Genomic DNA, 26,601 nt, shown 5'->3' with positions numbered 1-26,601 from the left:
TTGAGCAGAGGAGGCTGAGGTTTATAAAATTATGAGAGGAATGGATAGAGTGGGTGAACGGTATTATTTTTCCCAGGGTCAAAGTGTGCAATACTAGAGGGCATGCATTACAGGTGAGGGGGAAAGTTCTTGCTTACTCGACTGGATGCTGGGAAGGTGCCACCAAGACTGGTTATGGTGGCAGATATGATAGAGTCATTTAAGCAGCCCTTAGACAGGCACATGAATGTGCAGGGAATGGAGGGATACGGCCCATGCGCAGTCATAACGGTTCATGTAACTAGATATAAAATAATGATTAGTTAAGCACAACACTGTGGGCAGAAAGGCCTGTTCCTCCACTGTACTGTTCTATGTTCTACTCTGTCAAGATCGTGCTTTAGGCTTAGTTGTTTTCTTTCTTTCTTTTTCAATCTTTTTATTATTATTAATAATATGAACAAAATACAATTGATATATTAATAAAGGGATTACAAACATACAAATTCCCATTGCACATGAAAGGATACATAAGCAATGATTACAGTATAAATGAGTATTCCCAAAACATGAACCATACAGTATATGTATGAACAAGGTAAATCTAGGTATTTTGTAATATATAATATAAAAAACAGAAAAAAATGTTATGCAAAGATAACTAAACTACTAATCTAATAACTAATAAAGAAGGAAAAAAAGGAAAAAAGAAAAAAAAAGAAAAACTAGAAAAAGAAAAAAAAGTGCTGTTTATAATATCTCACAAGAATACATAATCATCAGGGTCATCAACACCGATCCTCTCAACATAAATAAGATTAAAGCTGGAAAATCAAATAAGCTTGGAACAGGGTCATATTACATAATATGAAAATATTGAATAAATGGTCTCCATATCTTTTCAAATTTAATAGAAGTATCAAATACACTTCTACTTATCAATAGTAATACACAACACTTAGTTGTTTTCTAAGTTTTGGAAGTGAGGCAAGTTAGGGATCAGGTTAGGATTCAGAGACAGACTATGGTTTAGGCACAGGGATATGGAGGAGTTAGAGGTCTAACCTCCACTCCAGGTTCAAAGGTCAGAGATGTGGGTAGGTGACAAAGGACATCTGGAGTCAAAATCTCAGTTCTATCCTTGAAGACCAGCAATGTGGACATGGAATGATGAACATGTGGAGTCTGTGTCTTCGCTCCGCACTCGAAGGCCAGCAGCTTGGAGCGGTGATGAAGGATATCCCTCGATGACCGTCTGTCCCAGAACCGGATGTCCATGCAACCGGATGTCTACGCACCTGGAGTTCGAGCCTGAAATTTGGTATCCTGTCACTGGCTAGTCCAGGGGTTGATACTGAAGACTGGAGCCTGAAGGTTGATCAGTAGTTTGAAAATCAAAGCCAGATGGCTGAAGCTTGAAGACTAGAGTCTGTCCGGGAGTTGGAGGACATTCCATGTGTGAGGGTGGCTTGGGGGGGGGGGGAGGGAAAGTGGGACTTTTTTGCTGTTGTTCCATGTTGTTTTGTCAAGCATTGTGAGCATGTTATGTCAGTTCAAAGTAAAATTTATTATCAGCATACATACACATCACCACATACAACCCTGAGATTCTGTTACATTTGCATGGGAATTTGTTGCATCCCTAGGTGCGTTGGTTGTAATTGCAAATGACATTTTCCACGGAATGTTTTGGTAAACACCCTGGATCAGCACCTGCGGTTTTATATATTTTCTATGGATCCTATTCAGACCCGATGCTTCATTCCAATGCCCTAATGGGGTGCTTTGCTCATCTTCCTGCCCTCGGTGCGTACCCTCTGTGAGTAAACCGTTCAGTTGCTCTGATGCATCTGGTATGAAAGACTATCCACTTACCCCAGGGCAAGCATCCTCTCCTTGCTGCCCAATGAGGATATAAAGAAGTTCATCCTTCTTCAGATGAAAGATGGCTGAAATGATGATGCCATGTGATCTCTTGTTGCTGTTCTGGGCTCCTTTGCCCCCTGCCGCTCCGTAAGCGAACACCCTGGAGAAGAGGGATTGGAGAAGGACAAATGAGATCAGGAAGCTGGGACTAACATTCAGATTTGCTGGATTGAGTACTGCAACTACTGGCTTAATCCTATTAGAACTACACCTGGAAGTAACAGGTATCATTGATGAAGCCAGTATTCAAATAATGTCTTCAATTTTGATCACCCTGTTGCAGGAAAGATGTGATTAAATTGGAAAGAGTGCAAGAAAGATCTATTGGACTGTGGCCAGGGCTTGGATTGAGTCATAGGGAGAGCTTAGACAGACAGGGCCTTTACTCATTGAAGTAGGGGAGACTGATCTCAGAGAAGTACATAAAATCATACAGAGCATAGAGAGGGTGAGTGGCCTCTTCGCAGGGCAATCAAAAACTAGAGCGCAAAGTTTTAGGGTTAGAGGCGAAAGACCCTGAAGAGCATATTTTTTTAAGAGGACATAGGTTAAATTTTATTTATTTATTGACAAACAGAGTGGAGTGGGCCCTTCTGACCCTTAGAGCCACTCCACCCAGCTATACACCAATCTAATCCTAGCCTAATCATGGGACAACTTACAATGACCAATTCACCTTAAGGGTAAAAAGTGAAATATTTAGGTGGAACCCGAGGGTGAGTTTCTTCATTCAGAGGGTGCTGCAAGAGTGGAACTAGTTGTCAGTGAAAGTGGTGGATGTGGGGTCAATTCAACACTTATGAGAAGTTTGGATAAGTACATGGATGGGAGGGCTATGATCCAGGTGTGGGTCTACAGGACTAGGCACAATAACTGTTCAGCATGGACTAGATGGGCTGAAAGGCCTGTTTCTGCGCTGTAGTGTTCCATTATGATTCTATGACTGGGATGAAAGGATTAAGCGGATGTAAGAATCTACAGGATTCAGAAAGACCAGCAGTCTTTGGCTCAGAAGCCCACCCATTCCTTGCCCCAGATCACGTTAGCCTGATCCTGCGTCGATAACCCCACAGACCTGTGCCAACACTAGAGGCGGTTCTGCTTACAAGTATTTGTTGGTTGCTGGCACTCGCCACATCTGGATGCCCTTAAGAGGTCCTTCTGTTTCGATCGCCACGGAGACATTGGTATGACGGTAGGCGTTGTTGCACTGTACCTGGGTGGGGCCGTTCGGACCACTCGCCCCACAGGATGTAAAGAGCCAAGCCATGTCAGAGTAGTCTGCAGTGGGATGAGGTACATTGTTTTCACACAGCCATCCATAACCAGGCTGACAGTTCACAGTACAGTTAATATCAAAACATGTATACTCTGCACAATCTTGAGGTTCATCTCCCTGCAGGGAGCCACAAAACAAAGAAACCCAATCAAACCCATTCATAAACAGAAAACTGTCGAACACCCAATGTACAGGGGGAGAAAACTAATTGTGCAATCAGTAAAAATAAGCAAATGATACGGAGAACTGAAGTTCACCAAAGTGAGCTCGCAGCCACGGAGCCCATCACAGCTGATCCAGGAGGCCGTCCATTGCAGGCCATGGCCTCAGTTCAGCTCTCAGAGATGAGTAAACCTCGCAGAGCAGTGGGCCAAACATCAGCTCGTCCCTCACCACCCTGACCTTTTCATTCTGCTTAAATCGGCCAAACCTTGGGTCATTCCCCGCTCTCGGATCTGGGCCCTGCCTCTTTGATACCTTCTTAGGAAACATAACTCAGATAAGGTAGCGATGTTTAGGAGGTTTTTAAGGTAGGCAAATGAATATGCTCACAGTGAATGTATGGGAAGGAGGAAAGGGGCTTGTTTTGCTATTGTTGATTGTTGCTTGTTGTGTCTTTCTACTGTGTTCTGTGTTGTTCTGCTGAGTATTGTAGGCAGGCTATGTTAGTGCCATAATGTGTGGCAACACTTGCGGGCTGTCTCTAGCACACCCTTGTGTGCGTTAGTTGTTAACACATTTCACTGTTTCAATGTACACATGATAAATAAATCTTAATCTCCAAGTGAGGTCCAACCAACATTTTGTACAACTGTTACAGTTCTCGTACTCAGTGAAGGTAATCATGCCATATGTTTTCTTCACCATCATCACTTGCAGTGAACGTAATAGCTGTACCCCTAAGTCCCTATGTTCAACGACACTCCCCAGGACTCTGTCATTCATTGCGTATGCCCTGCCCTGGTTTCACTTTCCAAAATGTATCACTTTTGCACTTGGCTGAATTAAATTCCATCCACTATTCCTCCCCCACCCCCACCATGCTCAAAGTTGAGTAATAGTCCATTGTAATCTTAGAAACCTTCTTCACCATCCACTATACTACCAGCTTTATTGTCATCTGTAAATATACAAAACAAGAAAGAAGGGGAATAGAGTTTTTGTTGGCAATCAAGGCGAGCAAGGCATATGGAAACACTGTATGGAGAAAGTTAGGCAGTTCTGGAAAAGAAGTGGCTGCAAGCTAAACAGCAATCAAAATGTTAAAAAAAAACTGCAGACCCTGGAAAACTGAAATAAAAGTAGAAATACTCAACAGATCCAGCAGCATCTCTAGGGACAGAAACAGAGACAATCAAAGAGGATCTAGTGCAGGGGTCGGCAACCCGCTGCTCCGGAGCTGCATGCGCTCTTTCATCTCTGTGCTGTGGCTCCCCGTGGTTTGTTAGTTTTTGAAATGTAATTCGAAATTTGAAGATTATGGTGATCTTGTACAATCTAAATAAAACGTTGTGGCGACCCCATTTCCTGGCACATCCGAACCGGCTCACAATTAGCCACCAGTCCGGCTAAGGGAGATAGCCTACGGGGGTTTGTGAGTACGTGTCTTTTGGAGCATCCGCGCCCAAGGGGTGCGGGTTGAGGGAGGCTTTAAAGCAAGGCTGTTTAGTTCGAATAAAGTTATCTTTGACTGCAGTGTCGTTATTTTAGCGCTGCGTGTAGCACACCGCTACAACGTGTTTTTTATCGCTATTAATATACGTCACCACTGCCAATGCCTGACACCCGCCAGTGCGCGATTTCTTTTAATTTTTCGATCCAAGGTAGGCTAACTATGGAGTAACCTTCAACCTAACATCTTTTTTTCGGAGTTCAAAATGTTTTTGTTGCATGCAGAAATGTAATTTCGTTTTCTCTGCAGGAGTTCATCAATTTCATAAATGCAACACATTATAGTTTGTTTATACATAGCATTAAGGCAATAAAAATGTTGTATGCAGTGTTATTTCATTTTAAATGTCAAACGGGTTTTGTGGCTCCCAGTGTTTTCTTTTCTGTGGGAAATGGGTCCATATGGCTCTTTCAGTGGTAAAGGTTGCTGACCCCTGATCTAGTGCTTTCCCAGCATATATGACAAATAAACTCTCCTTGGGTTTCCAGCTGGGTACAGGTATCAATTCTAACTGATGTAGTGATGACAAACTCTGTATCTTCATCAGGGATGGTGATGGCCATTGAATCGTCACTTAAAATCAATACCTGTAACTGGCTGTAAAACGCCATGTGTTTAAACAGAGACAATGTTCCAAGCAATGTTTCTGCTAGGATAGTAACCTTTCATTAGAACAAGAGCATTGTTTTCATTATTACACTACAGTACATGATGATGATAGAAGTGACCTCACCACAGAAACACATTGGATGATTGCAGAGCGAGAGGATGACGCAGAGTTTCAGAGTGATAAAGGATTTGAAGACACAGGGGTAAGAGTAATAAACACTAGATAGAGGCCACTGTTGCTCATTGAACACAGCAAATCTGGGAACAGGACATGATCTCAGCTTATATATACTGTACAGTATATATAATATACATATAGCAGTGTCCGGGGTAAAGTCAAACATTAACTTAATGAGCTAGGTAACTATGATAATGAAGTTGCAGAGTAATACACATGGTATAAAGGCCTTTCATCCCAATCTTGTCCATCTAAACTAGTTCTATTTGCCAGAGTTTTGCATATATCGCTCTAAGCCTTTCCTATCCATGTACCTGTCCAAATATCACTATCGTACCTACCTCAACTATTTACTCTGGCAGCTCATTCCGTATAATGCAATAAAATGTGGACCCAGTACATTCTGTACACAACACAGATTACTGATCTGTGTATATTATACAGATAATGAGAGGATTACAGACGTACAGCACCACATAATGGAGCAGAACGTGCCCAATAACTAATAGTGTCCAAATAGTATCTGTGATCACTGGCCAGAAACTCCTGCTGAGAAGGTCCAATCTCTGGAAAACTCTACAGCACCTCTGATATTCACAGAATTGCTACCTTTGCAGATTAATCATTAGTTAAATTAACCACTGGTTAATTCATTTTGTATATATCTCTCAGTATTATTACCTGATAGAGTGTTGTCCAGCATTGGAAATGGAAGATCTTCATGATGGTGCATGGAGTCACTCTCCAATGTCACTGATTCCGTCTCTGTGAAGACAACAAAGGCAGTCTTATGCAGAATAATAGAGCACCTTAAGGAACTGACCTGTAGCTGATGTACAATGGTGATGCATAAAAGTTAATAACCACAGCCAAGCATCTTGACCTTAGTTCACCCTCAGGCCATTCAGCCCATCAAGCATGTTCTATTTTCAGCTTCAATTAAGTTACTGCTGTTCTAATCTAAACTCCAAATTATTAAACTCATCCCACTGATGTGGCTTCACAACTGTGTGTAGTAAATGCCAGTTTCTTCAACATCATAAGCAATGAGTGCAGTACAAATGGGTGTGCAGTGATACTGTAAAGGGAAACATTTAATAGAAGTCAAGGTGCAAGTTTTTTTTCTTTACACAAGCAGTGGCATTAATGTGGAATAAACTGCAGAGCGAGAGTTTGGGGGAAGTAGAATGGACCGGAGGAAATTCTTTCTGTCTGGGACTAAAGACGATAACTTTGGACTTTCCAGAACTAGATGCTAGACAAGCAGACAGATAAGTTCTGTTAATTGAGGGTGCAGGGGATGGCAACAGATAGTGGTGAGATAGCCTCATTATGGCCTTGCACCTTATTGTCTGCTGCACTACCGCGACACTTCATTCAACATTCAGTTATAATGTGCCGATGTGAGGTAACACTGAAAGTTTTCCATTGCATTTCAGTACAAGTGACAATAATAAGTCCATTTACCAAATTTACCAATAAAGAGAGCAGTGATCTGTTTACTTCTATAATCTAATATTGTGGCTTCAAATGTCATTGTTGATGGGCTATTAATGCTGATGAAAAAAAGAGTCAAGAATACATCCACTCAGAAAAGATTTTGCCATATAAGCAAAGGGATGAGTTAGCAATATAATATTATTAATAATGACTTAGTAGATGACCTTCCTGTCAGTAATGAAATCTATTTAATAATAGTTTTTAGGGATTATTATTGATATGGAATCATTTTATTGATATTGATTGTGTGGATGGACAACATGACATGGGGTGTGGAGGGGGTTCTTGTTATTAACACTAGAATTAATTCACCAACACATACTGCGTGGATGGTTTCCCTGCAATTAATGAAATCTGTTTATTAGTCTAGGGTGTGTTCCACGTGATTAGTAATGTGACTTTGCTATTAATAAAGAGCATGGGGACAGGTCTCACTGTTGCTAATTGAACATAAATAAATACTGTCTGAATCGGTCACACTCTTGTAGTGGAGTCTATTGTTAGATAGTTTACAAACGACTGGAATGCTATTAGTGGTAGCTGTTAATTAATTTAGAAAAGAGGTTCACTGGTAATACTGTCAATTTTAATGTTGACATCATTTCTCCCATCTCAATTGTATAGAGGCTTTTTATTACAGTGATGCACACAATGGCTCACAGGCCCATGCTGAGCAGCGCCACCTCATGGTGCTATTTTACTGATCCATTTATTGTTACCTACCCTATTGTTTCAAGGAAGTGTATGGGAGCATCGCTAAATTGAAAGTAAATTTACTATCAAAGTACATATATGTCACCATGTACAACCCTTTTGTCTTGTAGGCATACTCAATAAACCCAAAAACCATAATCAAATCAATGAAGGACCATCCCCAACAAGACGGTCAACCAATGAGCAAAAGACAATAAACTGTGAAAATACAAAAAGAAAGAAAAAAAGATATAATAAAAATTAAAAAAAACAAATCATCAATAAATACCAAGCGTATGAGATGAAAAGTCCTTGAAAGTGAGTCCATAGTCTATTGGAACAGTTCAGAGATGGAGCAAGTGAAGTTGAGTGAAATTATGCCCTCTGGTTCAAGAGCTTGATGATTGAGGGGTAATAACTGTTCCGGAACCTGTTACTATAAGTCCTGAGGCTCCTGGACCTTTTTCCTGATGGCAACAGCAGGAAGAATGTTGTGATGGTACTCATTGGATCAATAACTGGTGGTACCTTGTCATGTTGAAGTACTTTTGCAGGGAAAGATTCTTTTATGAGGCTTTAAGAATCTTAGGTCTTGTGCAAAGTTGTTTCAGATTGCAGCCAGTTCAGTTAACACTGTGATCACCGGGATTTATAAAGATGAGAAATGGAGAAAGAAATCGATGCAGGTGCATTCCCATTGTCCAGTTGCATAATTTTCCAGCGATCTGCTTTCCAACCATTAGACAGAACCTTATCCAGTAAAAGTATAACATTCTTCCAGAGATAATGAGTGCTGGCTCTGAAGAGGAATTGCAAACAGGGATGGAACATCCTCTGTCTACGTTGATTTTACTGTCACATGCACAAGTACAGATATGCAAATGTACAGAGGAAACCTAACTGATAGCAACATCACAGGCACTCAGCATCATATAGACAACATTCAAAAGAATAACATCAATTACACATAAATTATACACATTTACTGTTTATACTGTGCTCAACTCTGGTCGCCTCACTACAGGAAGGATGTGGAAACCATAGAAAGGGTGCAGAGGAGATTTACAAGGACGTTGCCTGGATTGGGAGCATGCCTTATGAGAATAGGTTGAGTGAACTCGGCCTTTTCTCCTTGGAGCGACGGAGGATGAGAGGTGACCTGATAGAGGTGTACAAGATGATGAGAGGCATTGATCCTGTGGATAGTCAGAAGCTTTTCCCCAGGGCTGAAATGGCTAGCATGAAAGGGCATAGTTTTAAGGTGCTTGGAAGTAGGTACAGAGGAGATGTCGGGTAAGATTTTTACGTAGAGAGTGGTGAGTGCATGGAATGGGCTGCCAGTGGTGGTGGTGGAGGTGGAAATGATAGGATCTTTTAAGAGGTTCCTGGATGGGTACATGGAGCTTAGAAAACTGGAGGGCTATGGGTAAGCCTAGGTAGTTCTAAGGTAAGGACACGTTTGGCACAGCTTTGTGGGCTGAAGGGCCTGCATTGTGCTGTATGTTTTCTATGTTCTACTTTTTTTTTACAAGAAAGAACAGGATTAGAGCAACAAAAAAATATACTATAATATTGAGATGTTGTACTGTGATTGATAGTGGTAGTGGGACAGTCAGAGAGAGAGAGTGATAGAGTGAGACAGAAAGAAAGCGATGTAGAGCTGGAGAAAATCGGCCATAAAGGTAGACCTAGGCAAAGAGAGAAATGCAAGCATGGAGAGGGAAGACATATTCAGTCCCAAACCTGAAGTGTGCCACATTCAATAACCTTGCTGTCCACTTCCATGGAAAGTTATTAGCAAGCTGAATGAGACTTTCATCATTTCACTTTTGACAGTGCATTGAATGTATTTATGCTCCACTGCTTGTGAAATGAAATGACTCCCTGGTTGATCTCCCAATGACATTTCATCATGCATTGCTTTCTGGTCAAAGCTTGTCCGTCAACTCCTGCCACCTCGTGCAACGGTCTCACTGATCCTGCTGTCACTTACCATCAACAGCAATCCTTTCTGGTAGGTGAGCTTCCAACTGGCTTGGTGCATGAAGGTCAGTCTGCCCTGTTGCCGCAGATCCCTCGGTGGGATGACTTCCAAAGCCTGCTGCTGAAAGAAAGTTTGCACAACTGCGTGAGACTTTGGGGCAGTGCCAAATCCTTTCACCCACAGGGCTTTGGCAGTACTCAGAGCAGTGCATGGAAGACTGAAAATGGTTTATGCAACTTGGCCAACAGACACTCAGTGCACTGTCAGACAGAAGACTGGCAGTGACGTCATAGGTTAGTGCAACGCTCGCTCCTTTCCAGAAGTAGGGCGTATGTCCAAGTCTGGCAGAAAGGGGTCTGGGAACCGAATGATGGATCCTATCACCTCTGTACAAAATCAAAGTCAATGTCAAATTTATTGTCAGATGCACAGGTGCAAAGGAAAAGCTAAGTTGCAGCAGCATCACAGGCATGGAGCATCAGATTCACAACATTCTCATGGAAAAACAGAAATTATATACAGTTTTTACAAGAAAGAACACAATGAGATCAAAAATGGTCAATGTTGCTACACTGGTGTAGTGATTAGGGGTGTGCAGGTTAGTTCAAGCAGTGAATGGTTTAAGGGCAACAGCTATTCTTGAACCTGGTGGTATGAAACTTCTGTACCCCCTGCCCAAAGGCAATGGCAGAAAATGGCATAGACAGGATGGTGGGGATCTTTGATGATAAATTCTGGCTTTTTGAGGCAGCTCCTCATGTACACACTACTGATGGTAGGGAGGGCTGAGCCTGTATTGGGTTGAGCCCATTACTCTCTGCGGTTTAACAGTCCCTTGGATAAAAGCTTGAGCAGAAGAACTTAAGATGTTATGTACGTTCCTCTCCTTTCCTCTCTGCAGAATGCTTTGATATTTCTCAAGACTGACTTCCAAAGTTCACCTAATTCCAAGTGCCCTCTTAAGCTGGCTGGTTGTGTCGTGGCATCAGCACTGGACTTCAAGGCAAGTGGTCCGGGTTGAAATCCGGCCAGCTCCTTGTACAGCAAACACGAGGAAATCTGCAGATGCTGGAAATTCAAACAACAACACACACGAAATGCTGGTAGAACACAGCAGGCTAGGCAGCACCTATAGGGAGAAGCTCTGTCAACGTTTCGGGCCGAAACCCTTCGTCCTGATGACGAAACGTTGACATCGCTTCTCCCTATAGATGCTGCCTAGCCTGCTGTGTTCTACCAGCATTTTGTGTGTGTAGCTCCTTGTAGGCTTTCCATCTGTGCTGGGTTGAGCGTCAAGCTAGCAACTCAGCCTCGTAAATAAAAAACAGATGAAATGCTAAAGAAATGGCAATGTTGCCACCCAGTGCATCACAAGACAGCGAGAGGAGTAACATAACTGCCCTCCTTTGCTAAATTATCTAATGATTGTGGGCTCAAGTACAAAATACAGTGAAAATTCTCTTCTGCATACTGGTTGAATGCCCAGTTGGTGCATTCTTTCATTTCCTCTACCTTGGATTCATTGAGTCTGCCCACAAGACAATTAATCTAAGGTTTGTAAATGGTGACATACATGTACTTTGCTAATAAATTTACTTTGAACTTATTCATTATAACACAGAAGGAGCCATTCAGACCACTGGGAGAATGAAGAGCTTTCCCAACAATCCCATTCCCCCTTCCTTCTATGAGCGAAAAGCACAAAATCAAAAGAATCCAGTCATATTCAGTTCAGCTCAGTGTTCATTAGCTGCAGGCCACCCTGATTCAAAATAGCAACAATAAAGAAAAGGAGTGACTAGAAACCAGTAGCACATCATAACATCGAACACACAAACAGCATCAACTTAACCTTGCCCAGGACTCCAGCACCAACCTCCGACAGCATTGAAGTAGATAGACCATTCAAATGCAGGGACCTTCCTCCAGGATCAGTGAGTAAGAGGGAGAGAGACCATCATATGCCGACACCTTCCTCGGGCAGCAGTGAGCAAGAGGCTGGTACACAGCACTGAACACCTGCTCTCCTTCTGCACTCACCTCGATGATTTCAATCATCCTTGGTGCATTAATTGGTGAGGTCAGTGAGAAATGGGCTCATGCCCCGTCTCCAGGTTTCTTGGCCTCGAGGCCACACTCTTGGCTTGGAGACACCCTCGTAGACAGCAAAGACCAGATCGCTCAATAGACCACCACCAAGATGTAGATCATGGGCTCCAACAATAGCAGAGCCAAAGCAACATGCACAAAATGCCGGAGGAACTCAGCAGGCCAGGCAGCATCTATGGAAAAGATTAAACAGCTGACGTTTCAGGTCGAGATTGAAAGATCTCCATCCAAAATGTTGACTGTTCACTCCTTTCCATAGCTGCTGCCTGACCTACTGAGTTCCTCCAGCATCTTGTGTCTGTTGCTTTGGATTTTCTCGTGTTTGCGTAGCAGGACCACATTTGAAAGAAAGAAACCTAAGAGAAGTGAAAGAAGTAGTTTCTAGAACCGTCCGGAGGACATCGCTCTTGGTTGCATTGTTTGCTGGTGTCACCTTCTCACTTCAGCCAGCATGTTTTCACCCTCATACGTCCATTGGCTTCTCAAAACCATTGACCTCGGCTAAAAGGTTATTAGTGTGGAAGCCAGTGCACCCACAAGGAGAACGTATAAACTTGACGCAAAGAGCACCTGAGGTCAGGATTGATCACTCGAGTATAAGGTGGCAGCTCTAACCACTGTGCAAACAAATGCATCCTCTACTTCACCGTTTGGATGTGAAGCAAAGGTTTCATTTGCACAATGAGTGTCCTGAATGTAATGAGCAGTCCGCTGGAGGAACTCAGCAGTGAAGCACCATATGTGGGAGGAAAGGAACTGTTAACGCTGCAGGTCGAAACTCTACATAGCCCTGATGTCAACATTACGGCTGTGTAGAGTTTTGAGCTGAAATGTTGACAATTCCTTTCCCTCCCACGGGTGCTGCACAACCCAATGGGTTGTTTGTTACTCCTGATTTCAGCATTAACAGCCCCATTTCCCTGAATTATCCTCGATGCCTCGTCTAGTAGTTTCTCCGCCTGTCAATGAAACAGATTATTTATAAAAAGCACTCTGCAGTCTGTGGTACCTTGATACAAACAAATTCGCTATTGTAACCTGTACTGGAAACATAAAATAATACAAATGGCTATAAAGAGTTTCTTGAGAAATCAGAGCTATACTGACGTCCATGCTTCTGTGATTATTTCTTCACGTGGACAAGAATACGAGTCACTCTTTCTTTCCCATAAGCAGCAAGCAACACTCCATCTATAAATGGGGCATTTTAAAAACTGTCTGAGAAAAGTTTCAAAGCTCAGCTTGGGACCTCACCTTTATGTCTCCGGCTTCCCTTATTCAAAGAGGGTCACTACTTGTCCTCTTCGTCAAACATCCTCATTATATCGGTAAGATGCCTGAGTGAATGCCACTTCAACATATATTGGCTCAATGTCATCTCTCCAAGGGGTCTCCCGCCAGTTTTCCCATGGAATAATTCCTTACTCATCACCCCACGTGACCAAGACAGAAACCTGGCCTGAATAACACTATTCAAAGTGCTGGAGGATTTTTACAACTCACTACATAGGCCTTTAATTAACAACGCAAAGTAGAATGCATTGCCAGAGATTGGCTCTACAACCTTCACAAACCTTCCCAAATCACCAACACCCATTGAGATTCCTGAAAGCCTTCTTCAGCATGCCAACATGGCACCGCGCCAGGGCCATTTTCTTATCACACTGCCACTGCCTCTTAGAGACTCAAAGAACAACACCTCACATTTTACTCAGCCCGGCTGCCAAGATCGGGTGGGCGAGTTGAACTTCTCAGTCAACTGCTTGTGGTACCGTCACTGGACTCTATCCCTCACCCAGAATTCAGTCCAGGTGACGGATTTTCTTTTATCGGATGCACAAATTCCTCTTCTCAACCACGTGTTCCTTTCCTGCTGAGGCTACACTTTAACAGTGCTTTCAAGGATGATTAATGCGGACCCCGGTAATAATGCAATCAGTGCTTGTAATAATGGAATGTTTTGTGGCTGCCTATTGCGCACTCTCTGCGTGTATACACATAAATCCTTGACAGGGAGAGACTGAGAGGGGAAGCGGGGCAGCGGTGGGGGCGGGGGAGGTGGAATTGGGGTGAGAGAAAGAGTCTTTTGTTGAGGCTCCTTCTGAATAATTGACAGCATGATGAATTAACCTCACAAAGGACCAACATTAAACTGGTCGTGTTTGTCCATTTCCCAGTACATTACAGATCTATTAATCCAGACCCTTTTTCCTTCTTGGAATAAAGGTTCAAATTCTGCAAAAGGCAGAGAGTGGGAGACTCAGGCATGTTCCACGTGTGCAGGCATGGAAGGTGTAATGCAAGCAAGTCTGACACAGACTCCAAGAATTCCAAAGTGGATCAAGTATAAAGTAAATTTGGCTGAATCAATTTGTTTTTTTTTGCACTGTTTGTAGGTTCATTCTCACCTCCCAGGTGGCCAAGTAACCATGATGGAGCAAGTGCTCAACAAATTATGTCAACAGGATTCTTCTCTACTTCTGCAAGTGATTTAAGAAACAAGATTTTTTTAAAATTTAATCAGCTTGGCAGTTAAAGTCCCTGTTGAGTTCAGATAAAAGGACACCACTTTCATTTGCCTTCCTCCATTATCCTGCTGTTTTCTTTCGAGAAGCCATTCAAACTCAAGCACAGGGGTAGAACCGGAAATAGTAACAAAAAAGAAAATGACTGCTGGAGGAATTCAGTAGGTCAGAGAGAGAGAGAGAGAGAGGGGGGGGAGAGAGTGTGTGTGTGTGTTGTGGGGGGTGGGGGGGGGGGATGAACAGTTGATGTTTCTGGTCCAAGCACTTCATCTGCATTGAATGATAGAGGGGAGGTAGTCAATATAAAGAGGGGAGGTAGATGGGCAAGAGGTGGCATGTGATGGAGCTGAGACAGGCAGATGGATTCAAGTGAAGGAGGTGGGGTGGAGATAGTGACAGGTGGAACCAATAAAGGCCTGCAGATTATGGAATCTGATAGGAATGGAGGGTGGAACATGGAACCAAATAAGGGAGATGGGGTGGGCAGGTGGGAAAAATGGGGGGAGGGGACTAGTGTGTGGGTGATGGGCACATGGAATGGAGGTTTAGGTAGAGGGGGAAGAGAGAAAGGTGGGAAAGAAACTGGGTGTTAGGAGAAAGTGGAGGGGTTATTGGAAAGAAGGGTTTTTGGAAGGGAACCTTAATAGATAAGGAAGAATAAGAAATGGACAGAGGGGGGAGCAGGTTATCTTAAAATAGAGAATTCAGTTTTCAAGCTGTCATGTTGTAGACTACCCAGGCAGAATATGAGATGCTGTTGCTCTCATGTGTAGTTTGTCTCATTCTTGCAGCAGAGGAGGTCAAAGATAGACAGATTGGGGTGGGAATGGGGAGGGGAATTAAAATCTCACGCAACCGGGTTGTACAAATGAAAATCACCCCTCCCAGCCCCAACTGCTACAGCCATACTATTCACAGTCTTTCACACTGCCCACAGGCAAAGCCTTGGATCATTAATTACATCTTTGATCATGCATTTGCCCTCCTTACATTCAGATAATGCAAATCATTAGTCATATTGCTCAGAGACTTTGGACCACTGCAGTCACACGGTAACACCCCTAAGACACAACAGCTACAAGGCCATAATTGTTCCCTTCAGGTCACACTGCCTACATTTCTTCACTTCCAACTACTATACGTACACAGACCAAAATTGCTGACCCCAGATCACCAGAGTCACTCGATCCTGCTCAGATTACTAACAATTGTCCACTTTAGATTACTACAGCCACACCACTAAAGGCACCCTGGCACCAACACCACGGTCATACAATCCTTCATCACAGTTTACTCCAATCAGTTCCCACATTCATGCAGCTGAAGAACAGTTGTCATTGTGTTTGCATATACTCACCACAGGTCACTTCACTACTTCAAATCTCCATAGACAAGTGATTTTGGGTGGGTATTTTGGTACGGGGTGACAGTAGTGATCTGGGTGGTGATTGTGTACAGGGTGGCAATAGTGACCTGGATGGTGATTGCGTTGAGGGTGACGGTAGTGACTTAGGGCAGTTATTGTGTACAGGGTGATAATAGTGATCTGGGTGGTGATTGTGTAGAGGGAGACAGTGGTGACCTAGGGCAGTTATTGTGTAGAGGGTGACAGTAGTGATCTGGGTGGCGATTGTGTACAGGGTGATAGTGATATGGGGCAGTTATTGTATACAGGGTGATAGTAGTGATCTGTGGCAAAGATTGTGTTGTCTTGTACATGGTCACACACCTCAGATCACTACTGTTATCCTGTACAATATCACATACCCCCAGATCACTATAGTCACTACACAAACACACATCCCAAATCACTACTGTTATCTTGTACAGTCACACACACCCAGATCACTAGTTATCTTGTACACAGTCACACACACTCAGATCACTAGTAATCCTGTACAGTCACATCCTCCCCAAATCACACCCCCCCCCCCAATCACTATAGTCTATATAACCATATAACAATTACAGCACGGAAACAGACCATCTCTGCCCTTCTAGTCCATGCCGAACCATCACTGTACACTGTACACAATCACACATCCCAGATCATTACTGTTATCATTGTACAGTTATATACCTCAAGATCACTCCTGTTATACTGTACACAATCACATACCCCAGAGCACTACGATTATCCTTACACAATCATCTGCCTCTTACACAACTGCTAACCGTAGTGTGTTAAGTTCACATTCATGTTAGTTTATGTGCTTAGAGGGGCTATGTGATATGGCTTGGATTGCTTAGGATATGAACCACAGAGGTCAGACTAAGCTCAGTTAGACTGAGTGCCTATCTTGTGTGTGAGTGGAAGGGGATAGTGAAAGGAGTAGAATAGACTACAACAAACAGGGATAAGGTTATGTGTTACATTTGGGAGCTCAGTATAAATCCTTGTCTGTTATAATTGTGTGTGGAACTTTTCAGAGAGTTTGATCTGGATGTATGTGCAGATAACCATACCTGGAACTTTTCAGAATTAGGAGTTGATGTATGAGCAGGCAACCATGCCTGGAACCTTTCTCGTGCTAGGATAAATGTGAGGTTTTCCTTATGCAATGAGCCTTAGGAGACTGTGGACTGCACATCTCCATTTAATCATAAATCTAATTCCTCACTTTATGCCTCTGGTAATACATGGTGTATGCTAATGAATAGAACATTTCCAGTAATTATTGTCAGCATTTTAGAAAATTGGAAATTGAAATCTGTTGATTCCTGTTAAACAATTAGGTTTCCAAGCTGTTTCCATCAAATTGTTTTTTGCAAGATCTGGACATGCTGTAAGTAATCTAGGGGTTATTAAAGAACAACTCAGAGACTGTGAATTTAGTGAGAGGAAAGCTAATCACCTTCCCATGATATGCAATCACATTATCATTGTCCTTCCCCTGACTGTCAGTATTTTGAAAGGTCACATGGTTCTGAAATTCAATTGGTTCCAGTCCCAAAAACACCACAGCCAAAAGGACTAGTCAGAGATTGAGCATAATGTGGCAATTCACTCATTTCTTTCCTCCTCAAAACATTTTGAGGGCCCTTTCAGGAGTGGGATAAATACTTCCCATTTCTCTGGACAGTTCCTGTCTTGAAGGATCATTTGGGACCCGAGTCATCCCAACCAAAATCTATTACAGCTGCTACCATCCGGAAAATAGTACCGCAGCATAAAAGCCAGGACCAACAGGCTACGAGACAGCTTTTTCCACCAGGCCATCAGACTGATTAATTCATACTGATCTGATTGTATTTCTATGTTACAACGACTGTACTATTATAAATTATCATAAATTACTATGATTGCACATTGCACATTTAGACAGAGAAGTAACATAAAGATTTTTACTCCTCGTGTATGTGAAAGATGTAAGAAATCAAGTCAATTCCATTCAATTCAAAAAGAAAAGAGTTCACATGTCATTGATTGAATGTGGATGATTCTCTGTGGGGTAATAGCAATGATCGGGGATGGTTTATCTGTATGGGGTATCGATACAGTTCTGAGATATGTCATCCTGTGTACAGCAAGTTTATTTTTACAGTGAGTGGTCGGGCAGGGGGTGCAAGCAGGTACAATTAGAGGCTTTTACAAGAAGGAAATAGAGGGGGAAAATCCATCTGCAGATTAAAGATTAGCTTTATTTGTAGATCGAAACAGTGTGCAATGCACCGTTTGCATCAATGAGCAGCATTGTCTGAGGATGTACTGGGAGCAGCCACAAGTGTTGACAATATTCCTTGCCCACAACTAACTAACCCTAATCTGTGTGTCACTAGACTGTGGGAGGAAACTGGAGTACCCAGGGGATACCCACATGGTCATGGGGAGAATGTACAGACTCCTTAAGGACAGTGGTAGGAACTGAACCCCCAAACGCTCATCGCCGGCACTGTAAAGTTTCACCGTGCATTTCTTCTAAATCCAGGCAGATGGATTTAGTTTCAGTTGATATCATGATTGGCCCAGACATTGTGGGCTGAATGGCTTGTTCCAGTGCTGTTCTATGCTCTATACGTACTCAATAAGCATCACCAGTCACAAAGAGGACAGCAAAACACAATAGATTTAAGAAATCTGAAATAAAAACAAAAATGTTAGGGATATTGAGACAGCTTCTGTGGAGAACAAAAGAGCTTCAGAACTACAAAGTTAATTCCGTTTCTCTCTCCACAGACGCTGCCTGATCTGCCTGGGAGTCCAGTATCTCTCATTATAGTTATCAACCAAGAACATCTACATAATTGGAACCCCACTGATAACCCGCAAGCATCCATTCCCATAATCACCTCATTACAACGCTCCAAGTCTTCTTCAATTGTATCTCCCAAACTCCCAAGTCTACCACTGGAAACAGAACAACAAGTAAACACATTACTCTGCATTCTGCTTTTGTTTTTCCTTTTGTAGCACTTGGATGTACTTATGTATGGGATGATCTGTCAGGTTAGCATCCAAATGAAAGCTTTTCATTGAATCCAAGTACATATGGCAATAAACAAACAACTGCCAATTACTGTTGTCATGTCAGTGGCCAAAGTGCATGTGACAAAATTCCATAAACAAGACATGCAGGAAATAACATTCTTTACAGTGCCAGAGGCCTGGGTTCAACCCTGACTGACGTCAAATGCTGAGATGCTGGCAAAGAAGCACCAGTGGGCTTTCAAGCAAAATGGTATTAGTGTATGAAATAACTAGACATTGATGTATAAAGGTCAAACATTCTGTTCTTTATAATATATAAAGAGCACTGGAGTGAAGCAGTTATATTTCACAGGGCTGATTTGGCAGACACTGGGAGAAATAGTCTTCTTCAAAGAGTGTCACAGGATCATTTACATTCAGTTGAACAGCAGCTTTGGCCTTGATTTACTGGTCCATTTCAAATCTGGAACCTTTCCATATGCAATAAAGAAAAAGTTCAATTTCCGTTCATTTTTTTGTGCGGAGGGAGAGGGGCTTGGGGGCCGAAGTTCTTGTTGGGGCAGGAGAAGGGTTTGGGGGGGATGATAGTGTTGCTGTTCATCTTGCGTGGGGGTGGGGGGGGAGCGGCATTGCCGTTTCCCGTGGACCCACTGCCACGGCTTTCTTTGTTTCACAGCTGTCTGGAGAAGACGAATCTCAGAGTTGTACACTGCATACATCCTTCGATAATAAATGAACCTTTGAATATTTGAGTTCAGGAACTGGTTCACCAAATGAACAACCCACTTTCTCACTTAGTGACACATGTTTCTCCATTGAACAAAGGAGGACAGGTAAAGGACCTCAGCATGAGATGCACCTCAAGACAAAGAGATTTCTGAAACTTTGAGTGATGATAAGGAAGCAGATCTGGATGATGTGATAAAGAGTTAGTTTTCAGTAGAAGCCAGTGGCAGTTCCAAGTAAACAACATGATCTCTGTCACATAAGATCTAACAGAGATTACTGAAAAGAGTTCAAAGACACTGTAAACAACTAAGAAGAGAAAATGACTTGTAAAATAGATAAAGAAAGTCCACTGACTTGCCAAGAGTCACAAGATACTAACTGCCTCGGCTCAATTAAAATGCACAGACTTCTGAAGGAAAATTGAATAGATGTTGAAATTAATCATCAGACTCCAGACTTTGTGTTTGCTTTTGGAAGCTTTACTACCACTGGGACCTTATGTTAAAAGCTCAGGTAGACAATTATATTTTACTCTTTATATAAGACCATAAGATATAGGAGCAGATTTAGGCCATTTCCCTGGCCAATCAAGAATCTATCAACCTCTGCCTTAAATATACATAAAAACCTGGCCTCCACAGCTGCCTGTGGCAAAGAATTCCACATATTCACCAGTCTCTGGCTAAAGAAATTCCAGCTCATCTTCATTCTTAAAGGATGCCCTCTAGTCTGAGGCTTACTCTCTGGTCTTAGACTCTCCTGTCATAGGAAACATCCTCTTCACAGCCATGCTATCAAGGCCTTTCACCTTTCGACAGGATTCAAAGAGGCCACGCCTTATTCTTCTGAATTCATGTGAATACAGGCCCAGAGCCATCAAACACTCTTCCTATGACAAGACATTCAAACCTGGAATAATTTTTGTGAACCTCCTTTGAACCCTCTCCAGATTCAGAATGTCCTTTCTAAGATAAGGGCCTAAACTACTCACAAACTTCGTGAGGCCTCACCAGTGCTTTATTGAGTCTCAACCTTATATCCTTGCTTTTATATTCTAGTCCCCTTGAAATGAAAGCTAACATCATATTTGCCTTCCTCACCACAGACTCAACCTGCATGATAACCTTTAAGAAATCTTGCACAAAGACTCCCATCCCTTTGCAGCTCAGATTTTTGTATTTTCTCTCTGTTTAGAAAATAGTCAACATTTTCATTTCTTCTACCAAAGTGCATGATCTTACACTTCCTGACACTATATTTCATCTACCATTTCCTTGCTAGTTCTCCTCATCTGTCTAAATCCTTCTGTAGCCTCTCTACTTCCTCAAAACTACTTGCCCCTCCAAGCATCTTCACACCATCTGTAAATTTTGCATCAAAGCCATCAATTCTATCATCCAAATTAAAATACAACTTAAAAAGAATCGGTCCCAACACAGATCCTCATGGAACACCACTAGTCACCAGCAACCAACTAGAAAAGGCCCCCCTTTATTCCCACTCTGCCTCCTGCCAATCAGCCATTGCTTTATCCATGCTAGAATCTCTCCTGTAATAACATGGGCTGGTAGCTTATTAAGCAGCCACATGTGTGGCACCTTGTTAAAGGCCTTCTGAAAATCCAAGTACACAATATCAACCAATTCTCCTTTGTCCACCCTGCTTGTTACTTCTTCAAAGACTTACAGCAGATTTGTCAGGCTAGACTGAGGAAACCATACTGATTGTGGCCTATTTTATCATGTGCCTCCAAGTACCCTGAGACCTCATCTTTAATATTATAATAGACTCCAACATCTTCCCAACCACTGAGGTCAGACTAATTGACCTAGAGGTTTCTGCCTCTCTCCCTTCTCGAAGAGTGGAGTGACATTCGCAAATTTTCAGTCTTCCAGAACTGTTCCAGAATCCAGTGATTCTTGAAAGTTTATTACTAATGCCTCCACAATCTCTTCAGCTACCTCTTTCAGAACCCCGTGGGTGTACACCATCTGATCCAGGTGACTAACCTACCTTCATACCTTTCATTTTCCCAAGGACCTTTTCTCTAGTTACGGTAACTTTATGCTCTTCATGACCCCTGACACCTGGGACATCCACCATACTGCTGGTGTCTTCCACAGTGAAGACTGATGCAAAATACTTATTCAGTTCACCCGCCATTTCCTTGTCCCCCATTACTACCTCTCCAGCATCATTTTCCAGTGGTCCAATATCCACTCTCGCTTCTCTTTTACACTTTATCTATGCGAAGGATCTTTTGATATCCTCTTTAATATTACTCATTAGCTCACTTTCATATTCCATCTTTACCTTCTTAATGACTTTTTAAAATTTGCTTTCTATTGGTTTTTAAAAGCTTCCCAATCCTCTGACCCCCACTAATTTTTGCTGCATTATATGCCCTCTCTTTGGCTTTTAGCTTGGCTTTCACTTTTCCTGTTAGCCACGGTTGTGTCATCTTTCCTTTAGAATACTTCTTATTCTTTGGGATGTATATATCCTGTGCCTTCCAAATTGCTTCCAGAAATTCCAGCCATCACTGCTCTAATGTCATCCAGCTAGTGTTCTTTTCCAATCAATTCTGGCCAACTCCTCTCTCATGTGTCTGTAATTCCCTTTACTCCACTATAATACTGATGCATCTGGCTTTAGCTTCTTCTCAAATTTCTGGGTGAATTTGATCATATTATGATGAATTTCCCTTAAGGGTTCTTTTACCTTAAGCTGTCTAATCAATTCCGATTCATCACACAACACCTAATCCAGAATAGCTGATCCCCTAGTGGGCTCAGCCATGAGCTGCTCTAAAATGCCATCTTGTAGGCTCTCTATAAATTCCCCCTCCTGGAATATAACTCCTAAGTAACCATTTTTCAGTACAATAATTGAGCACCCGAATTAGGCCCAGTTTTTAAACTCACTTCCAGGTATCCAGTAATATATGTGGATCTTTAGATTAGATTAGATTTCAGTCTAATACCCATCCAGCATCTAAAATATTCAAATCACTCAACTTTAAACAAGAGAGCTAAACGTGTGAAAGTTGCAAATTCTCCCTATAATCATGTAGATTTTCCAAGGGTAATCCAGTTTCCTCCATATCCCAAAGACATGGGTAGTCAGTTGATTAACTGACCACTGTAAATAACCCCTTGTGTAGGTGAGTAGCAGGAGAATTGGTGGGAGTGGGTGACCTGAGAGTGAATAGGATGTGGGGAAATAAGTTGGAGGGTAGGACTGCTGGGAATGGTCTGACAACCAACATGATCTTCTCCAATGATCAGAGTGGGCTTCTTCAAAGTTATAGGACAAGAACAGAAATCATATTACGTGAGCTTACTGCAAATTTTCCCAGGAATTCAGCTTTTTAGTCACGTTTGGATCAAGACTATGGTCCTGATGAAATCCAAACTGGTCATTGGTAGGTGGTTATGGTAACACATAACAGCACTGCCAAAGACACCTTCCATCAACATCCTAATGATTGTATTTGATTCGTCAGTCTTGGGGCCAGTACATACCCGGGAAACTTTCCAAATTGTTGAGCTTGTTGTAATATACCGAAGGTATAGATAGTTCTGGAGCACAAAACTGATCCTATATCCTTTGCTGTGCCCAAAGTTCATCAGCTTCTTCAAATCATGTGGAATTGGGGTTACCATCTTTGTCTGAATCTATTCCAGCTGCTTCATCATATGGTGTATTGCTTTGGAGGCCATTATATTTAATAATTATATGACAAAACTATATGAGTGACCCATCCCTGGGAGACCCAGTTCAGGACCTACACTTTTGTAGGTTCATCAAGGCCACTGATAATCGATTTTGCTGGTGGACATTGGAACCTCCCACATGGAGAATGTGCCTTTGCTGTCATCACTGCTTCTTCCAAATGGCATTCATGTGTGCATTCATCAGAGGATGGAGGATGGCAGGTGCCAATCAAGTGCCTTGTTTGCCTAAGTGACTGCATGTCATGAGGTAACCAAAAATCTGGATTAAAGCTTATGATTATCTGATGCTCTCTGCTCTCATTTTCACACCTTCTGCCTCTACGTAATAGAGCCATTCAGTCAATGGCACAGAATTTATCCAGAGATTTCAAGAGTTCAAGTTTAATTATCAATCAATCATACATGAGTATAACCAAACAAAACAGCGTTCATACTTGGCCAAGGTGCTAAACACATTACCAGCAGCACACAGCACTTAGCATGCATGGTTGCAATTTCAGAAAATATAAGATAGCTCAAGTCCAAGTGGCTTGACTGTAGACTGTCCTGGTCTAGCTTGTTCTTCCATTGAGAAAACACTGGAGGGCAGCTCTAATAGGAGGGGCCAGTCCCAAGTTAGCATGGATTTAATGTGCCCAGCAGAGGCCCCTGCTCTCGCTTCGGCAAAGCAGGCTTTAATTATACCAGTGCCTAAGAAGAATGGTAACCAGCCTCAATGATGATCATCCAGTAACACTTACGTTTACTGTGATGAAGTGCTTTGAGAGGCTGGTGATAAAACACATCAACTCTTGCCTGACCTGCTCCAATTTGCCTACTGGAGCAGCAAGTAGATACCATCTCATTGGCTCTTCACTCAACCCTGGAACATCTGGACAGCAAAGAAGCATACATCAGGATGCTAGTTATGGACTACAGCTCAGTATTCAATACTATCGTCCTCTCAAAAATGATCAATAAGCTTCAAGCTGTTTGTGCAATTGGATCCTTGATTTCCTCACTTGCAGACCTCAGGAAGTTCAGATTGGCAACACCATCTCCTCCACAATCTCCATTTGCTCCCTGTTCTGCTAGCTTTACACCTTTGACTGTGTGGCTAAGCACAGCACCAATGCCATATTCAAGCTTACTGATGACATCACTGTCATAAGCCGAAACAGATGTGGTGATGAATCAACATATAGGAAGGAGACTGAAAATCAGGCTGAGTGTTGCCACAATAACAACCTCTCACTCTATAACTGCAAGACCAAGGAGCTGACTATTGACTTAATGAGAGGGAAACCAGAGGTCCATGAGCCAGTCCTCACTGGAGGATCAGAGGTGGAGAGGGTCAGCAATTTTGAATTCTTCGGTATTATCATTTCAGAGAACCTGTCCTGTGCCCAGCATGCAAGTGCAATTACTAAGAAAGCATCTACGGAAGAGTGGTTTAGAGAATACTGATTAGCTACATCACAGCCTGGTATGGAAACACCAATTCCTTTATAAGTCATAAGTAGTGGATATGACTCCGTCCCTCATGAGTAAAGCCCTTACCACCACTGGGCGCATCTACTTGGAGCATTGTTGTAGGAAAGCAGCAACCGTTATCAAGGATACCCATGACCCAGGTCATTCTCTCCTCCCACTGCTGTCATCAGGAAGGTGGTACAGGAGCCTCAGGATCCACACCATCAGGTTTTTGAACCAAAGGGAGTAACTTCACTTGTCCCATCACTGAAATGTTCCCACAACCTATAGACTCACTTTTAAGGAATCTTCATCTCATGTTCTCAATATTTATTGCTTATTATTATTATTATTATTATTATTATTATTATTATTATTATTATTATTATCATTATTTCTTTCTTTTTGTATTTGCACAGTTTGTTGACTTTTGAACACTGGTTGAAAACCCGGTTAGAATTGTCTTTCACTGATAATATTATGGTTATTATTCTATTATGGATTTATCAAGTGTGCCTATAAGAAAATGAATCTCAGGATTTTATATGGTGACATATATGTACTTTGATAACAAATTTGCTTTGAATTTTGGGCAACCGTAACAGGCTGCTGCATCCAAGGTGACCCCGTGACCAAGGCCTAGTCCTCACCACAACCCAGGCAATGCAGCTCCCCCGCCATTGGTGTTTCCAATGTACCAGTAAACTTGACTTGCAGGATTCTATATGACCAATGTCAAATGATCCAAGCAAAAACATCCAAGACAATCACTTGTTCTGTTTGTTGGATCGGATCCAACCAATTGCAGATGCCGGAATCTGGAGCAACGAGTAATCTGTCCAGGGAGAAGGAATTGTCAGTGTTTCAACTCAAAATATAAACAGTTCCTCTACTTCCTCTGAATGCTGCTAGACCTGTAGAGTTCCTCCAGCAGAATGAGCAACTTATCTTGTTTGACAATATCAATTAGCAATTAACTAGACGTGCATAAGGCCAGGTCAAGTAAGAGAGTAAATAATACTTGATAATCAAACAAGTGTTGTGTACTTTTATGGTCACCATTACTAACACCAGCTTTATTTTAACTACTTATTGCTTAATTAATTCCATATAAGTGGTCCAGTGTCCATGATGATATTTAAATTCATGTCATTAGATTTACCCCAAAATCCTATACAAGATTGATGGAGGTGCTTTGAAAAGAGTTTTATTTTCCAAAAGATCTGAGAGATCAGGGTGATGGGGAATTAGTATTGATAAAGTCTGGGACGCATCCATTATGATCACATAGAATGACCCTTCAAGCCTGTCCTGACAGATACGTGTCTTCTGTGTCTTCTCCCATTTTATGCCCTTCTTGTGTTCAAATCAGAACCAGGGCCAAACTGGAATCTGACTGACATTACGTCGTGAAATTTGTTGTTTTGTGGCAGCAGTACAGTACAAGACAAAAAAAAGTTGCTGTAAGTGAGGAATACTGAGGTAGTGTTCATGGACCATTCAGAAATCTGATAGCAGAGGGGAAGTAACTGTTCATAAAACATTGGGTAGGGATTTTCAGGCTCCTTGTAAATCAGGACAGATGGAATACTCATTCAATAACTTAACCACTACAACACCATTTCCTGTCACTGACACACAGAGATACCCTAGGGGTCTGGCAAATTCAGGGTCGCATGAACCTGTCCCTTCCACAAGAATGAAAGCAACATATGGTGGGCTTACTGTCTGGATCACACTTCCTATTCATCACTTGCAGTAATCACTGGCGCCTGCACAATGAATCAACACACATAAAAA

At 42.2% G+C, this 26,601-nt stretch overlaps 1 protein-coding gene across 4 annotated transcripts in view; it reads right to left on the bottom strand.

The window, feature by feature from the left end:
- Positions 1 to 26,601, bottom strand: part of ltk (leukocyte receptor tyrosine kinase) — a 192,772-nt gene that overhangs the window by 85,221 nt on the left and 80,950 nt on the right. Inside the window, exons 1-5 of one of the 4 annotated variants that reach the window (XM_059953763.1) lie at positions 13,725 to 13,775; positions 9,830 to 9,937; positions 6,325 to 6,408; positions 3,012 to 3,186; positions 1,855 to 2,005 (exon numbers count right to left, since the gene is read on the bottom strand). In XM_059953763.1, the coding sequence (XP_059809746.1) occupies positions 1,855 to 2,005; positions 3,012 to 3,186; positions 6,325 to 6,376 (378 nt within the window). In that variant the 5' untranslated portion in view covers positions 6,377 to 6,408; positions 9,830 to 9,937; positions 13,725 to 13,775. Of the gene's footprint in view, positions 1 to 1,854; positions 2,006 to 3,011; positions 3,187 to 6,324; positions 6,409 to 9,829; positions 9,941 to 13,724; positions 13,776 to 26,601 lie in introns of those variants that run through there. The other 3 variants (XM_059953738.1, XM_059953747.1, XM_059953754.1) reach the window with 3 other exon arrangements.

Source organism: Hypanus sabinus, chromosome 2 (genome assembly GCF_030144855.1).
Source record: "Hypanus sabinus isolate sHypSab1 chromosome 2, sHypSab1.hap1, whole genome shotgun sequence".
Classification (NCBI taxonomy): domain Eukaryota; kingdom Metazoa; phylum Chordata; class Chondrichthyes; order Myliobatiformes; family Dasyatidae; genus Hypanus; species Hypanus sabinus.
The sequence above is the reverse complement of the archived record's forward strand: the minus strand, read 5'-3'. Positions and strand labels throughout refer to the sequence as shown.